This window comes from Gymnogyps californianus, chromosome 5 (assembly GCF_018139145.2).
Source record: "Gymnogyps californianus isolate 813 chromosome 5, ASM1813914v2, whole genome shotgun sequence".
In the NCBI taxonomy this organism is placed as follows: domain Eukaryota; kingdom Metazoa; phylum Chordata; class Aves; order Accipitriformes; family Cathartidae; genus Gymnogyps; species Gymnogyps californianus.
In genome coordinates this window covers 14,278,290-14,297,323 of record NC_059475.1, presented here as the reverse complement: position 1 = coordinate 14,297,323, position 19,034 = coordinate 14,278,290, and the positions used below count along the sequence as shown (strand labels likewise).

The following is a 19,034-nucleotide window of genomic DNA, read 5'->3' as shown; positions in this document are numbered from 1 at the left end:
AGGGCAGGGGAACATGACTAACTAGAAGTGCGAGTCATCAGGGTCAAGAGATAATTTAGAAGTGATACAGTATGAGTGAGGGTGTTTTCCGTATTGCTACTTTTAATCTGGTGAGCTTGAGTAGGTTCTTTGGTTGGTAGGAGCTGTAAGGAAACCCTCTGTAAACGTACGCTGTGTCTGCACCAGAAGTGCTGAGCCTCAAACTGAAGTCCCACAGTTTGTAAGTTTAAAGCGATTTCTCTGGTCTCTGGTTATTTCCCATGGATATAACTGGGAAGGTTCTTTCAAACAGTGATAACCAAATCAACATGAACATACAATTTTTAAACTGCTGCTACTAGCATCTTCAACTATATTTTATACACAAACCACAATTAAGTTTTACTATGTAAAAACTTGAAGAGCATATTTTATTCAAGGGGAAAAAGCCATTGACAAGGGCCAAATTATTTAAATGGTTCTAAAATTAAGTATAATATTGATAAATAAATTCTTGGACATGTGTATATAAACTTTCATCAACTACTAGTAATTATCAGTTATCAGCATAACTCATATTTTCTTTAAAAAAATGCATCTATTATACTTTCCTTGTGACCTGTGTAAAACCATTGAAGTCTTAAGAGACACCAAGTAAAAAACAAAAAGCAAAACCACACACATGTTTACGGATTTAAGCTGCAACACAATTTCAAACATCTGTTGTACTTTTCTTACAAGATATTGAGCAAAGCCATACACATTTAAATAAAACTAAATGTGTGAAGTTTCACTCATATACAACATTAAACAAAAAGAAAAAAATGTACACTTATTTTAATCCTAATTCAAAATGTAATCTTAATTCTGGAAATAAAAGCTTTCTTTGCACCATATTGACTAACAAGTAGAGAAGAGATTACTTTCTTAATCTACCTTGCTGCTTGCTTGATGACCGTAGGAATAATAAATGTTGCAATACACACAATAGTGGCTACCAAATGCAAGAAAGTTATATCAACTTTTTAACTAGAAAATAAATTTTGGGGTATGTGGAAGTTGGAAAGTGATACATATTTTAAGTAAAAAGGAGAAGGAGGAAGTCAGTAAAGGTTTAGAGGTTAAACTAGTTTGTTTTGCAATCATTTATGTTGGACTTTTTTTTCCATTTCCTACTAAAACTGATATGCAGGCCTACTTATTATGACAGAGCATGCCATTCAACATCAGAATGACCTGATTGCTACCTGAGATCAAACAGAGTTACAATGTATAGTATATAATTAACTTGAAACATTTTCTAGTTTATGCTGGCAGAATTTGGAGACTTAATTCACAAGATTTTACATTAAATACTTCTGCTGCCAAGTTCCAACATTATAGACATGAACATTTTAGAAAGGCTACATTTATTATTGCCCTTAAAATGTGGTTAAGTGCTTACCTTGATGTGTTATATTCCTGATGAGATCTCTTGCTGTTACTCCGTTCCCATCTAGATGATGTTGATTCTATAGGTGGAATGCCAGAAACTCCTGAAGTTCGTCTCAGCTGTGGTGTTGGCAGGCTATTCCTGCTATTTAATCCCTGTTGAGTAATTTAACCATAGTTAAAATCCATAAAATTAAAAAACAGACATTAAAATTTTATTTATTGTTTGTGAAGACTATTGTTAATTTTTTATAGTGAAACAGTAAGTATGGTATCTTACATTCACTGTTATTGCTCAAGAAAATAAAAAGATGCAATAAAATTATTTTGCTTACTAGGAATAATTATTTTTCATATCCCTTTTTTTTCTTTCCCCAAATTAAAATTTGTAAAGATACTTGTACTCTGAAATCCATGTGGTCCAACAATTACTCTTCAGGGCTTTTAAAAATGGAGATCTAGAAATAGTCAGTTGCTGTAGGATTATGGATTCTTTTTCTACACATCCCAATCATATGACTACACAGTCAGCTCTCCAGCTCTCACGATAGCCCGAGATTTCAATAACTCAGATGCTAAATATTGACAGTGCAAGTATTGTAGAACTTGTGGAAAGGGTGATGCACAATGCACAGGTCAGTTCTGGTCCATCAAGGCTCCCTCTCTGCTTCCATACCAGCCCCACAGCATCTGGGAAGCTTCCCAGGCACCTCACCACTCCCAGCCTGGAAGCTGTGTTAGTTTAGGCACACTGCAGCCCAAACACTGGGAATCACCGTTGTATTTGAACACAAAGCCCTCTGCAAAGCAGGGCAACAGTACTCAAAGAGTTCTGTATGGAAATAACTCAGGACTTATTAGGTCTGCCTTACTGAAATACCCTCAGAAAAGTATATGTTTAAATAGCAACTAGTAGAACCTAACTAATAGAAAGGATAGAATCACTGAACTGAAACTGCAAAGCCAGCTCTGGCATATCTGCATCCATTGCACAAATAACCTATACATTGTATTTTAAACAAATTAAAAAAAAAAAAAAATCTCTGACTGAATTCAGTCCACAATCCACTTGTTAACTCATCCCTAGATTTGGCCATTCAATGGAATAGAGGGGAAGATTCTTCTGCGTAATACAGATGTGTGTGATCAGACCTTGCAAAGTAAAAATGATGCCAGGAAAAAATGTTTAAAACAAAAAATCCAAAGCAATATTTGCAGTATTGAGTAAGGTCTGCAGGGTCATGTGTGAGGACAGGTGACCCTTGGATACTACCACTTCAAAAGTCTGGCAGAAATAATGACTTTGCAATTTTAAGCTTCATCAAGTGGTCAAAGATCATACTTAACTCACAAAGCTATTACATATTTAAAAAAAATGAAACAGTGTTGACACAAAAGAGTACAGTCTCTTACCCTGAAAAATCAGACTGCTTTGAGTCCTTGATATGGGATGTACCTTGACTCTGTTTGCTTTGCTGCAAAGCTGTAGTCACAGCCAGAAAGATGGAACTGGACAGGCGGAATAAGACCACCATATTGCCCACAGAAACATGCAGCAGTCTTTAACCAGCCCTACCAGAAAGAGAACCGGAGGAGCGTATTCTGTGTGCTATCATACAGTGGTAGTACTCTCAGGCTAGAATGGACTTCTCTGTCAGTGGACAACATCAGTCCAACCTGCATGCTCTCAACAACCTGGGGAGCACAGCTGAAAATCCCCAACATTGGAGGAGAAAGGTCCACTCCCCGAAACAAATGCACATTAGCACAATATGGAAAGAAGGTCTCAGCACCTGCACTTACTTTTTCTTCTTCCTGGCTACTCTAAGAATGAGGGAACACTGGGGATACGACAAATCTCCAGAACTTTCCCCTACTAGATAAAGAAGCAGAGAATAAACAAAACATGGGTAGCAAAGGACTAAGGAACTCCAGATCACCCTATGCTAGCAAAGTCACTGGTAACCACTATACAAACGGGAAAAGTTCCTCTGGAATCAAAATTTAGACTGTGCCAGAAATCAAAGTTATTATGAAAAGACTTTCAGTTACCAGCAATAACAAGGCCAGGAGACACGGGATGTGGATACTCAAGTGCTTACCTAGACAACTTTTACTTGCCTAACGTGTGAAAACTGCTAAAATCATGACTGCTGCTAACATCAGAAATCCACCAATCTGGCAAGCAGTCTACTGTCATACGCTAGGAAATCTGGGGACAGTTCTGTCACGATGGAAGTGAAGAGTCTTTCTATTGCAGAGCAGCTCTGAGATGGTTTTTGTCTAACTAAGATTTCCTTTTTCTTTTTTAGGAATTTAAAGAGACTGATCAGTGAATAGCACTAACTGGGCAGTTTACGCTTTCCAAGTTGTTGACTACCAAGAAACTCAGAGTGAAGAGTTAGTATTAGATAATCAGTTATTGCTAACCCAAGGTCTGAAGCCCAGTTTCAGTTTCTTTCTTTTCCTTGTTTTTTCTTTTTTTTCTACCGAAGACAACAGGCAGTTCCCCATCAGAAGTGAAAAAAACTATAACTGAATGCACTTTGGAAGCCAGTCAGGGAAGAGAAATAAAGATGTACATAATCCTCAGCAAAGAAACAACTTGTTTGAAATATGGAGGAGACCTTTTATATTCCAAGTCAGGGAAAGAGAGAACAGGAACCTTTCAATATAGTCTGAAAGGTCCCATTTTGAAGAAATACTTTCTTATGATTTTCTTTGGTGTGTCATATTCTGGAGTTTGTGCTGACTTACCTGGTTTTTGAAAGAAAGAGAAATCTTTTTCTTTCTTACAGTAGCATACATGGGGTAGATCTTTTGGCTTACCCCTAAACATACATCAAAGTCAAATATTCATTGAATGATAGTGACAAGCACTGTTTTATCCACCAGGTAAATTAATATAAAGAAAAAACCTCAAACTCAAAGGAAGAGTTACTTTTAGGAAGGAGAAAAAGAGAATAGCTGTGAAAAAACATAATCTTTCAATCTCACATAATCTTTATAACAAGTCTTCAGCAATGAATGTTTTTCATTTCAAACAATTCTGACTAGCTATATAGAAATTTTAAAAATCATAAATTACATTTTCACATTCACATAAATTATATTTTTCACATTGGTATACCAATCCTTAGCAGATTTCAAAAAAATCCACAAAGAAAAACATATGCTGAATGATTATGATCCCTACCCAACTGATTTCTGCAGACATCCATGTGACATTCCAAGGAATTTCATACTGCAATGATCCCGCAGGATCATCCACAGAATAATCTATAGACATTGAGCTTTTCCCCAAAAGCATTTGTCTTGACGGTGGTTCCCAAGAGACATTTCACAGGCTGAATCTGGCTCGAGGCAGTTTATCTGGCTCCAAAATACTAAGCCAACTAGTCGATCAATTTGGGCCAAGCTGCCCACTGCCTGGAAATGGAAGCAACTACAGGGCAGGGACGTCCTAGAGCAGCCTCCTCAATAAACAGCTTCAAGTTGTCAATACCAGGCTACCCTAGAATTACTGCCTCTGGTGCACTGCAGCTGAGTTTCTATATTTGAATGTTTTTCCACCACATTCCTTAATATGTCATATAGTAACTTCATTCTTGCTTTCACTTGTTTACCCTAGATAATGGAGAAGTGACAGTAGATTGACACACTAGTCCCATAACGTGATGTGCTGCACAGAAAGAAGAGATATTTTTCCTTTTACATAGCTGATTTGCTTCTGTCTGACGGCTAGTTTGATGTTCACATGAGTAAATTTCTTCGGAAAAAAAGTCAATGAAAAAGCCACACTGACAGTAATTGTTAGATCAAGAATGTGGCAGACTCAAGAACAGCCCTGTTTGTGCCATATCATGAAAATATAACATCTTCATTTTATATTTGCTTTTAGTTTTTTTAATCCTGTGTTTATTTCAAGGAATCATGTGTTCAGAGTGCAGATCAGTGCTTTTACCTGTCTATCCATCAACCACTCGAATTTGCATTTTGGTACCTATCTACATTTCATTCAATGCGTTTGGACAGCTGCTCTCTTTTGACCTTAAACATAGTTCACAGGTACTCAGTAAAGAAGCTACTACCCATACAGGAGCATTCTTTCCAGATGAATTTTCCTTTATCTTTTTTTTTTTTAAATGGCAACACACACACACAAAAGAAAATTAAAGTCATTTGACCTTGAGCAGCTTTCGATCTCCTTTTTCAGCAGGATCCTCTATTTCAGGACAGGGGAAGAAACCAGGAAATGGTGTAAATGGACTAGCCTTTGGCCTGCCTGTGCCTGAGAAAGCACCAATCAAACTATTAATGCTTCGAAGGGAAGAAATCACTTGTGGTGGAAGGGATGGGTCAGTCAGGAGGTCTGTTAGCATGCTCCGAGCCTCATTTAGTACTGAAAGATCAGCTCCATTTCCACTGCCAGCATTCTAGAATAGATGGAAATGTTGCAAACTATTAACATGTCAAAACATTTCACGGTATTCTAAGTTTTAAATAAGCATCTTATCCACTGCAAATTTTAAAAATAAATTAAAAACATCAATGCAATGTATTATTCTTTCAAAGAAAATATATACATATACACATATTCAGACACTAATTTTTGTGGGTTTTTTTCACATAATAAAAAAATATTTCAGAATTCAACATTAGCTTTCAGGTTTTTTTTCTCTATTTAAAATAAAGATCTGGTACCAATTTTTTTATCTCAATTTTTCATTACTTTGTCTCAGAATTAAACTTAGTATTCTATCTCTTCCAATAATATCAACAGAAATTTTGGTGGCCAAACTGTTACAAGCCCCTTATAGAGGTGCAATTTCCACAGCCTCATTACTTGTGTTAACCCTGATTCTACTGAAACAAATCCCAACAATTCTGTCCAAAAAGTGAGTAGTTTTTATTTGGCATAATTCTCTGAACAGGAACAGCAATAGTTGGTTAGATGCCACCGCTGATACAAGAGAGAGGGGGAGAAACAAGCAATCAAGAAAAAAGGTGAGAATCTGGTAGACCTGAGTTTGGTAACATTGCTGGAGAATCACTCCCTAACCTTACGCTAATGGATATTTAAAAAAAACCACTCCCATCTTAGTTAGGTTTGAGACTGTTCTCATATACACTACAGAAAGTAGATCTCTGTCAACTTGGTCAGCACTGCTAAATATCAAGCCTCTGCTACATAGAGCTAGAATGTACTAGGACAACTTAGGTAAATAAAACATCAACAGAAAAACTGAAATCTGACAGTTTACAGTGAACTCTGTACTCAATCACATTTCACAAAAGAATAATTAGATTCATAATACACTAACCTGGTAATAGGGCTTGTACCATTGCTTCAAATCCCAATCCCAAAGTATCATCTGTAAAGAAAAAAAAAAAAAAAAGAAAAAAGAAGAGTAATAGGTGATATGCTAATGCCAAAAACCAACAATGGAATAAATCTTGATTATGTGATGTAATATAAAATTCTTCTCCCTTCATTTTTTTTATATGTAACTTAGGCCATTTTCTCAGTTAATGCTACCCCAGCAAAAGTCCTAAAGAAGAGTTTGAAGAAATTGCATGCAACCCCAGCAAAAGTCCTAAAGAAGAGTTTGAAGAATTTGCATGCAACCCCAGCAAAAGTCCTAAAGAAGAGTTTGAAGAAATTGCATGCAACAGAGATCTCTTGATGACAGAATAATTATATAGCCTTATTTCAATATTTCTGGATTGTTTATAAATCATTTAACATGTACACTAAATTAGGTGGTGACAGTGCTTTCCTGCTTCTATTCACCTCAGCTTATAAAAGCAAAGCTATCCTAAAACCTCCAATATATTTTATATTTTTTTCTTTCCAGAACCATTCAAAGAGTAGCAATTTTGTAAATACAGTGCAGAAAGCACTACATTAACATAATTTATTTTTTAAAAAGGCAAAAAGCTCCCCAATATCTCAGGTTAAAAATTGGTAATTTTAAAAGCATTTTCTTGCAGGAGGTTTTGTTAGGTTTTGCTTGAATATGGTTACAAATCTACATGTTCTGAATAACTTCACAAAACCCACCAAACCCACAAAAGAACGTCAGCAACACAATCTGAAGATACTATCAGCTTCACGTACATCAACAGCACTCACTTAATTTTTCTTCTATACTGACAAAAAATAAAAACAACATACAAGAAATGAAAGTCAGATGTCTGTTTTGTTTCAAAAGTGTTCAGTCTTCGTGACTTCTTGACAGGTTCTAATTATTCTCTGATGAATGAATTCATTTGCACAACATGCATTCACAAACTAAACAAACATAAAGACAACCCTTTTTTTCCTCTTTTCTGTAGCTACAAAGCACAAATAAAGTGCCAATACCCCACTTGGTAGTTCATATTCTGCAGTCCTGTAAGTTTTTCTGCTTATTTTTGTAGGTGAGAACTATGTTTGGTTTTGTTCCTCTAAGACTAACAGCTCTTTCATGGAGAAAACACAATGTTCCAGTCTGGCACTTGTCCAGCAGAAGGTGCAGAAAGTGTCGATAAAGCAACACAGGCTGACGTGTCAGCAGTACCCAGGCAAGGGCAGCACTTAAAGGCTCTTTTTCTCTTCTGTTATCTTCATAGACATACCATTAAGCCATATTTAAAGTTAATAGTTATGACATTCCCTTGCTATGAAAAGTGATCTATCCTTAAGCATGTGCTTAAACTTGGAGTAAGTGATGCTATATCAGAAAGTCATATTGTATAAAGCAAGCAGATCTGAATCAAGAATTAAGAATTTAAGAATTTGAGGTTTTTGTTTTTTTAAGTGATTAGTCTAGCTATCATCTCCTCATTCATCTTTTTTTTTTAAAAAAACCTAAGCATATGAGATGACTGTTAGCCTGTCAGTGACAAGCATTAAGATAACGACCAACATTATCTGGCCATACCCATTTTGCATGATGCATTTGGTTTTAGCATGATCATTGTAAGGATGAAGGTTTTTTTTCTTCCATAACAAACTAGAACGAGTTGTTCATCTGGGCAGGCTGGCTTTTTCTGGTTTTCTTCATTCTCAGGTTTCTCTTTCCAGATTGACATTTATTTACTGTACCAAACATAGGTAAATCTTTTGGTTTCATTCTGTCCTCCTAAACTCAGACACAGAGACTGCATTAATCTGCTTCATTGACTTTTGACTCAACCAGCAACAAAGATCAGATGTCCACATGAGTTTTGTTAGTTGTATTAGCAACCTTTGATACTAATGGTCCACGAAGTTGCGTCAGCTTGCTTGCAACCTTGCAGCCTCCATTAGGGGACACAAAAGAGGCTTCCCCTCCCCCAGCTCTTCTAATATTTTATTTTGCTTTTAAATATGTGGTATGTTAGCTAATTTTATTTATTTGTCGTAAATGAGATCTTAATAAAATACCTATGCTCTTGCAGAACATTTCTATACCAAACCTTCAACTGCAACTACTTCTACTGATGCAACCTCCTTTTTTCATCCTTTAAGCCATTGGGAGCTTTTGTGTACATATATGTACACACATGCATGCTCACATAAGCTATACTGTTATAATTTTGGGGGTCAAGCTATAAGACTAAAAAAGTTCAAAACCTTCCTTTTGGCTTTAGTCCTGCTATAGTAAAGAAATAGGCTCAAATTTGCAGAGGCAGAAAATACTCAATGGAAAGTGTTACTGCTGTATCTTGTGTCCCACACTCACCCAGTATACACAAGGTAAACTAATGTGCACAGCTCATGCAAAATCTACTTCCAATGCAAATAATGGTTTGATATTTTAAATGGCAGGGCACCACTTTATACACAATTTTATTTAAATGAACAATTTCACAGCTTGGATCCATGATTGAAAATTTTCTGTTGTCATTTAAACCAGAAGATTTAAGCTTCTCCAGGGACACCAACTTTACAGCAAAGAAATTAAAACAGCTTTGAAGTAAACAGAACTTAAGTTTACCCATATGTTGCCAACAGATTTTTTTTTTTAATTCACTATACATCACCATTCATTAGAAGTCATATCTCCTGAGAGAAGACAGCTGTAGTATATGAACACAGCTAGCAGGCTACCACAGTCTATATTACCTGTAAAATTTTCAGGGCTCATTCCATGTGCCACACATTGAAGTAATTAAAATGAGCTGATGAAAATTTTAGGCACAAAGTAGCAATCTCTTCTACTAAGCACAATGGAAAAAATGCAGATCACTATACACTGAATATTTTTCCATGGTAAATACAACTTGGTACATCTCTAATCAAATCCTTACAGGTTAATAATGAAAGGGGGGTTATGATCTTTTCTTAGATGCTTACAACAAACCACAAGATGGCACTCAAATCCAGAAAGCCTCCCCCATAAAAACAATTTCGGGAGAAAGGAACCGAAACCAGCAGCATATTCCTTAACAGAGACCTTCTGCAGAATTGAAATGGTTTGAGGGACAAGGGGGGTGACAGTTTTAAAGGTTAACAGCTGATAAATTCTGCTTCTTTACAAAAACTTCTCTGTTTAAAGAAGAATTTACTCCTTACCATTCTGTTCAGAAACTACCTGCAAGGAAATTGTATTTTGTTTCTCACTACCTACCAGACTTAGTTTAATTAGCCTAACTCCACGCCTTGCAAGTTAAATCTGGAATACAAAAAAAGCAGCATTTTTGGCATTATTTTTGTTGAGAGTTTGGCAGTTAAAGCTTTCATTAATTATTGTGGATCACCAACAAAAGTTACAAAATATTCCCAGAGTTGCATTAATCTTACAACAGGAGTAAAAAGGATAGTTTATTTTGACTTAATGTGAACAGACCTTAAAATAGGTCTTAGGCAGAGCCCCAGCAATTTTTGATTTTGCAACCATAAGACATGTTGCAGAAAGATCTGTACTCTGTAATACTATGATTTTGTAATCCATTGCATATAACATTCTTCCTCACCTCCTCCAACAAGAAACACCTGATCTAGGAGGGACTTGAGTCATTAAAGTTCCAAGCTACAACTTAAACCTCTGCTTAGCAGCTCACACACTTTGGCTTTTGAGCACCCATTGTCAGTGCCAACATCACAGCAATCCTCGCATTTGGGAGCTCCTCTAAAAATAAAACTGCAGTGGGCTCTGATATTGCAGGTGAACTTCCGAAAGGTGAGAAATGTATAGCCCTCCCCCCATAACCATGTATACCAAATTACCAGTCAGCTTGGAGGAGAATTTCTCATATCAACCTGACTCTAACCCCAGAGTCTCCCAGTCCATCCAAAGAGCAATGATCATACTTTCCTGGTTTTATATAATTGTCTGTCAAGCTGATGAGAGTTTTGAAGGACAGTTCAAAAATAAAAAATAAAACAAAAAACCACGCATAACACAGTACTGTGCCTTGTTCTTTAACAGTCAGGGACTGTATTATGTTTAACTACAATAATTGAATCTATTTAGCCTATGAAATAAATTTCAACACAGTTAAAAGAAGACAAGCCAGCTTACAAAACCCCTTTAAGTACAGGTGACCTTTTCCGATCATCAACCATCAGCCAGTGGTGGCCTTAGGTTAAACAGAAACATGTCACTCAAAACAGGCTAGGAGTATCAGAGGGAATTCACATCACTGGAAATACTTCTTTTTAAAGGCTAAAAAAGTTGTTAAAGCTCATCAAATTCTCCACAGAGTTGCTATTCTGAAGAGTGAACACAATATTCAGTTCTATGGATGTTTAGTCAAATCTAAGGAGATTTTAAATACATATCACTTACTGGAAATACACAGGAAAATTGACAGTAGGCATCAGATATTACCCTTTGTTTACATTTCTCAAACAATGAAAACTGTATTTCCATATACTCCAGAGGAATTGCCATGCAATTTGAACACAAGAATTTTAGAATCAACTTATCTGACACTATTTGTGATCCACCTATTCACGGGGGGGGGGGGGGGGGGGGGGGGGGGGGGGGGGGGGGGGGGGGGGGGGGGGGGGGAGCAAAGGCCCTGATCGTTGAATATCAACCCAAGAATTACCAAAACTTAAGGATGGCACTTTTGCAAAGCACACGTTGTTAGCAATGTCCGAAACATTTGTTTAAAAAGTACACAAGCTAATAGTAATAAAGGCCTTCCTTAATACAGTTTATAGTTCAAACAGCAACAGGAACAAGCAATATTAATTTTTACAAAGAAAAAGGAAAAAAGTGCTCCTCTGAGAAGCTTATAGTCTAAATAAGCTAAAAACAGATGAGAAATGGGAGAAGACAGTCAATGAAAACCAGCAGAGCTTCAGGGGTTTTTGTTTTGTTTTTAGTGATTTTTCTATATAAAAAGTCATCTTTCCTATCACGGCACAGACAGTGTTTCCGGGGCCTGTAACAGATGTGTCTTTCAGAAGTGAGTTGATGCCATGGAGGGTGGAGTTCTTTTGGATCTTCTTTGCATGAGTGCCACAGCTCCATTTGGCTAAAGTCATGTTTGAGGAGTATTTTAAACTTCTAAAGGTTTACACACAATAAAAGCCTATGGGTTTTAATTTTCTCAAGTTATAAACCACTAAAATTACTATAAAAGTACACTAAGCATTTTTAAACAATTTTTAAAAAAAACTTTAATGCTCAACTCAAACTACATTTGGCTAGATAACTGTGTAATGATATTTTCAGAATAATATAACTTATAAAATACAAAATCATATCATCTTAGCTACTCAAGAATTACTTGTGTTTGTGCAAAGTTATACTAAGGACAATATTCATATTTACATGAAGATTTAAAATACACGGCTACAAAAAAAATGTTTCAGAGCTTAGGAATCTAAAAATCAATTTTAAAACTACAATATAACTAATACATACGCTCCATACCCTAAGCTGAAATGTGCACACCATCTAAGGCCATACACAATGTTAAGATTTGTAACATTGCTGTTTGATTGCCTAAACTAGGTAAGTGGGAAGTTTTAGTTTCGATGACGATACTATTCAGGAGATTCAGCATGTGCTTTAATGCTTGTTAAGAAAAGAAAACTTGTCCTATTTGACACCACCCATTCACATTCCATGGTCCAAAATCCTAATGGATTTTGGAAAATCAGAAAAAATGAGTACAAAAATGAGTTTCTACTTCTGACTGAGTCTTTCATTGATCAAATATAAAAGATTCCTAGTTGCTAGTAGCATCTGTTTGACACCATTAGGCATTAGCTCCGTAAATAAGTATTTCCATAGCAACCAAGCATAGAATTAACTAAACAATGAAACCAACACCATAGCAACTTGATTCAGAAATCAACTCTGTAAAAAATCACCTCATTCAAAAGCAAAATTCTACAACCAGATGAGAAACTAATTTATTGTAAAATATGAAAGTTTACATTACATATCCATTTTTCATGACTGCCTTTCAAACAAGACTGATGCTAGATTCATTGCTTTTATTTCTAAATTAGTCTTTTGTAACAGCTTACAATCAATTAGCTTTTTAAACCCATGTAATTTAATGATACAAAAAGAAACACAGCAGTATACAACCTAGAAGTCTTGTTTTATTTATTTATTTATTAGGGTTTTTTCCCTCTCTGTGTAGAAAAGATAGTTTTTGGAAAACAGTATGTTATTAAGTAGTTAAGTTGTATTCAGTATGAGACTGAAGGTGATGCAACCAAAGAATGACTCTGTCAAAGTAGATGTAGCATTATTTAGATAACACAGACAACATTCTGTTGTGAAATCCTGCAGGCCAAAACAACAGCTACTTGAGTAGATTATTGTAATCAAGACAAAATACAGCACTTGGAAAAGCATTCGATATGATACTTAAGGCATTTAGAGTCATGATATTATTCCTCCACCCACTAAACCTTCCCATGAAAATAAATGGGACAGGAAAAAACTAGGATATTTTTGGAATCCTAATACTTACCACTTCATGACTCTATACAATTTATTTATCCAAGGTTGTAAAATTGCTAATAGGTTGTGAAGTCTGCAGATAGCCACAATCTGTGAACAGAAACTGAGTGTGCTTTCATGGTTCTGAGGTTTGGATACATGTACTGAAGGAAACAGTCATATCCCTTATCCTAGACTCTGTCGTTGACTCTACTGAACTCTTCATAGAAGGTATTATCTTCACTTTTTTAAGAAGTCTAAAATCTTCCTTCAATGGAAAGAGACTTGCTTCTACTTAATTGCTTTAGTAAATACTATTCTATACATTAAATAGTACCTGCAACATACTTGGCTGGACACATAAGAACAACACTGGAACATACAGGTATCTGGCCACCATAATGTTTTCACCAGACTCCACAGTATTCTGATCTTCCCTGCAAATACAAATCTTCAACAAGAGCTGCACCTAAGTAAATTTTAACAAGTCACTTTAGAGACTTCACGTGTTCAGTTACTGTTTTCAGTAACTTTGTCCTCAGCACAGATACAAAAACAGAGCAAAAACGCTCCACTGTTATGCTAAAGTTTCAAATAAGCCTTCAGCAGGCTTATTCTTAAAGTCAACATTACTCCCTGCAAGCGGGAAAATATTTTTTTGTTTGGTTGGGTTTTTGTTTCTTTTTTATGTGTTTGTTTCATTTGTTTGTTTTTAAAAAGACATGCTACTTCTGCTTTTGTAACCAGGAGTATCAGCAGGTCAGCTTCTACTTTCTACTACTGTAGAAAGTTTTCAGTTTTCTTACTGCCTCTTATGTTTGCTCCGATCTTCCTTTTCATATTAAGATCTTCAAATGTTTCAGAAAGATTCTAAAAGGTGTTTTGTCTATCAAGGGAAAGTAGAGGGTTTTTTTCTTCTTATGTAGGTAATGAAAAAAAAACTGGCTAAAACCACACTTAGGTCATTTCCTGTTCCTTCTAGGTTTTGTCAGACTTGTACGTCAGAGTAAAGGCCAACTAGTAATTTATGGCAAGTGGGGGAGGGAGGGCAGAGGAAAAAAGCCTGCTATGTGCAGATCCTTTAATTGCCCATTATAAGCATTTTCCTTTAGAGCATGTGGTTCTAATCACCATCAAAGAAAAGAAATAGTGCTAGGTGGATTACTGCTCTGATCCAGTACGGTTGCTTCGGTGTTCTGGCATTCTGTATTTCTTTTACTGTCATCCAAAACCTAAAACCATTTTTAAAAGTTGTGTTTATTTTACAAAAAGCAAAATCTAGAAATTGCTCCCAAAACATCCTTTTCACATTTACCTATTGGCATTATTTTACAATTATACATAGTAAAAGCCTTTACTGCTGTGTCGACACACTGTTAATGTATCGTGTTGGAACAGACAGAGAGAGTAACCTTGAAATTTTATCTTTCTGCAATAGAAGGATGTGCACAAATCTTATGCTGAAGCATTTTACTGTATGGTGATATATTCTTAATGCAGTAACTAAAAACACTTACTAGACATGAACCGGTTTCCCCTTCTATTGAGTTAAATTTTTTAATCAAGTGGGTTTTTTCCCACCTATTACACTAGAGATATAGGAATGAATCTCAGATCTTTTTCTTTTCAGCAAACAAAGAGAAACTATTTCATATGACCACAAGTTTTTTTTCTCCAGCACTGAGCTGAAGAAAAGGAGATACTGAATTTTTCACAAAGATTTTTATCACAACTTTCTCTTTAAAATCTCATAAAAATACTTACATTTCTCCTCTCTCCCTAAGTCCCCCTCTAAAACAAGCAGCATAAAATTAAGCTGTACAACTCTCTCAGCCAAAAATTAACATGAATGTGAGAACAGTTCACATCAAATGAATTAGACCAAATGATCGCCTAGTCCAGTATCTTGCCACTGACAACAGCAGCCACCTCAAGATAAGAATATTCTTAAGTAAACAGTGCTAATTCTCAGAATATTCTTTCAGCCTCAGCAACATAGCTCAAGGAGCCATATGTTGTATGCCTTTGTATATTACAAAGGTCAATAGATTTTTTCACCTTTGCAGTTCTCTGATTATCTTTTCAGAATCCACGTAAACTTCTGAAAGATCCAATATCATACACAAAGGCATTTCACAAGTTAAATACAGATTATGCAAAGTTCCCTTTCATTCTGAATCTGTCAACGCCAAATTCATACAGTGAGAAAGCAAACAATCAGCAACACTTTCATGCACTCTACCCACTGAATGATTTGTTTTTGCAAAAGCTTATAGTTGTTCTCCAGCTAACTTCAGGCACAAGACACAATTTTTTTCAGACTATGAGGCTGTATTTTCAAACCCCCCAGGCTAGTTCATTCAGAGACACAGCACGTTCAGAGTAACAAAACCTCTAATTCACTAAACACTGCCACTTTTTAATTTGATTGCATCAATTGTTGTGTTAAGGATTTTTATTTACAAAATTGCCACAAGGTACAAGCTTTACACAAATCAGTGTTGCTTTCTTTCAATAACTTGATGATGACCCAAAAAGAAACATTACAGGGACTGAAGTTAGGGAAGTAAGCTGAAAGAAAACTGTCAAGAAGCCAAAGAAGATATTATGTCATAAAGGAAAGCAATTATTACTGCAGTACTGTGGTTGGAAGTTATACACAGGGATCGAACTAACTAAATTCTCAGTTGCTCAAGCTAAAGAATTAAAAGCAATAATTTAAAAACAGATGAGGGAGTATAATTACGAGTCTGACTCCAAGAGCAATTGTGTTAGCAAATGTTAAATCAGTATTAAAAAAAATCTTAATGGACAAGTTTCCGGTTGAAGTGCCAGGAAATACAAGATGAGATCTCTTGGGGAAAAAAAATATTGAAACTGAAGAATGTAATGCAGAATGCTGTCAGAAACAGCGAAGAACAAGGGAATGCAAATTGCTGCATTCTACAGAAAGTGCCAATTTACTTTTCTGTAATGTATTCATGTTAAGTAGTACTTTAGTTGGCAGCTTTGTAAGCAGCTGAGAAGAAACTCAAATGGCAGCAGATCTGAAAGGACATAGAAAATTTTTTTCCATGTAGTAATGTTGTGATGCTGTTCTAAATGAAAATGAAAGAACAATGATGCCTTCCCACTTGTAACATTAGATGATGACTAGATTAAATAAAACTACTCGGGGAGATCCACTTTGTCCCCCAAATGGCAAGACTTGCATAGATAGCTGTTTATGTGAAGCTTATCTTGCATGTGCAAAGTGAACAAAGGAATCACCACCAGGAGTATGGGGAGGGCCACATACGCTGTTCCACCTTGCCTCGTGATACACGCACCCATCTAGGAAGAGAGCATGCAGCCAGACACTTCTGGTAGTTGTTACCAGTTACTAATCTTGTGAAAAAGTTCTCTATGAAAAGATTGAGGGATCAACAAGCTCAGATTTCAGTTAAAAGATGTAAAAAGAATCCCCAACACCCTAAAACTCCAGAAGTCGTTGTGAAATGCTATATTTTTTTATAATGTTTAATAGCACATCCTCCTAAAATTGATTCAGTTTATGTGGATGTAAGCTGAATGTCACACTCTGCTAATACAGTAACTCAAGATACACCTCCAGGAAAGAAAAATCATCTTTGTCCCACAATCAACATCTCCAAAACTACAGGTTCTTTTCTTCATTGGCCTTTTCATAAATTATGTTCCATTCTGCTGTTCAATCTATCACAGGACTCTCCCACACTTGAAGACATAACTGTACAACCTAATATATGCAAAGGTAATGGAAAGTCATATGCAAAAGCCTGTTTTCACTCCAGTGTTTTAACTTACTCTCTAAGCCACTTTGCTACCCTGTTCATAGAGCACAAGTTACAGTTACATGCAACATTCTTATTGCAAAGGTTTCTGAATACAGGCGTATGAAATTCTAGCACAAAAGAGAACTGTGAAAAACAGTGAAGTTGACTTGTTCCTTATTCTAAGTAACCTGCTGACTTTTGTTTCTATAATAGGTTTTCCTATGATTTTGATGAGTGAAATTGATACCCCCTCAAGAAAAAGAAAACCTTGTGATATATCAGGTTGAGTTGATCTTAAAAATATGCAGACTTAACACAATTATTTTTTTTCTTTCATTTTGGTAGCATGACTCAGATGGAGAAACTAATATGAAAGAAGGCGGTCAAGATGGGTCAAGTGTCTTCCAGTGACTGTAAGATAATAAGAATAGCTTTCCAGCCTTTTCTATACAAGCAGAAAAGTATTGGGATGTTCTTTTAAACTGCAAAACATTTTTAGCAAAATCATCACAATAGTGAAAGTTACATAAATGCCTACAGAGAACAACATTGGCAGTGAGAATATCATTTGCCATTTGGGACAAGTATTATTTACAATAAAGTTGCAGTGTAGCATGCCCAATAAATCCATCAAATATTATAAATGCATGCAAAGTAACTTCTCCTTGGGGAACACCACTAATTTTTTCATTTCTCAGCCTTTTTCAAATAGCCTTTAATGTGTTTGCCATGAAGTCTTTCAGACTATGTTTTCAAAATAGCTATTAATGAGAGGAACCTAACAAAAACAAGTCTATGCTCATCTGTGACTAATTCTATGTTCTTATCAACAAATTCAACTCTCAGCTAGCGTCTCCTAGAACCTGCATTTTTTTTTTTTTAAAGCAGAAAAGGAGAAAATACCTAGAATTTAACACTAACCATAGAAAAACTATGGGATGCCAAGATTCCCAGCAATATCTGACTAGAAAAATACTGTCCCAATGAGGCAAGCAGAAAAAGCTTTTACAACACCTATCAGACCATTGTAATTGGCTATTCCATTTAAAAAAAACCCTCATCATCTTTATGAAAAAGGCAAATAGTTGTAGAGTTTGTTTTTTGTTTTTTTTTTTTTTTTTTTTTTAAACAGAAAGCTATACACCTTGCGCTTTAAAAACAAAGGGTTTTTCCATTACAGGAATTACAGATTCCATTCTAAAATTAATACATATAACAAATATCTTCTACAGCATTTAATTACAATCTTTACACTGAAATGTAGCAATTACAATTTTTTCTCTATTTGAGTATTTTTAATGTATCATGTTACTTAATGTATCAGTTAACTTATGACATTCAAAATGTATATATTAATCAAATACCCTTGTAAAGCACATACAAACTAAACTAGGAGACAGACTGGCCAAAATAAATAATCAAATATTTAATCATGCCTGATCCAACACATGAAAGATAAGATTTTATTATAGTAACCTTCAAAGGAGTAAAATCTGTACAATGTGGTATAACCAATCACAAGTTGTGTCTTGTACCACAGGCCTAGAAATTAGCAGCTATAGCATCAGCTTTTAAAGATATCCAGAAGGTGGGGAAACTGTCAGAGGAAATGGACAAGAACTGGGCAGGGGGGAACCCCCACAAAAGGAATTTATAGATGCACCATTTAAATGAAACATTGACAAAAATCAGTAGGATTTTCATACATGGATACTGTGCCCAACAAATCTACTGGACTGTTCAAAACAGACTGCACGCACCAATAAAAGTGAACCAGTCAGCCAGCATACTTTGATTTAAAAAAAACAACAAACCAAAAAAAACCCCAAAAAACCCAAACCCCAAAAACAAACCACACACAAAAAAAACCCCAAAACACAAACAAACAAACAAAACCCTACACCAACAAAAAACAGCTTTGACACAGTCTCCCCTTAATGCTCCTGAA

At 35.7% G+C, this 19,034-nt stretch overlaps 1 protein-coding gene across 1 annotated transcript in view; it reads right to left on the bottom strand.

Moving 5' to 3' along the window:
* Nucleotides 1–19,034, bottom strand: part of PDE3B (phosphodiesterase 3B) — a 94,175-nt gene that overhangs the window by 20,317 nt on the left and 54,824 nt on the right. Inside the window, exons 2-4 of the mRNA XM_050897172.1 lie at nt 6,735–6,785; nt 5,598–5,846; nt 1,424–1,566 (exon numbers count right to left, since the gene is read on the bottom strand). Of these exons, the coding sequence (XP_050753129.1) occupies nt 1,424–1,566; nt 5,598–5,846; nt 6,735–6,785 (443 nt within the window). The remainder of the gene's footprint in view (nt 1–1,423; nt 1,567–5,597; nt 5,847–6,734; nt 6,786–19,034) is intronic.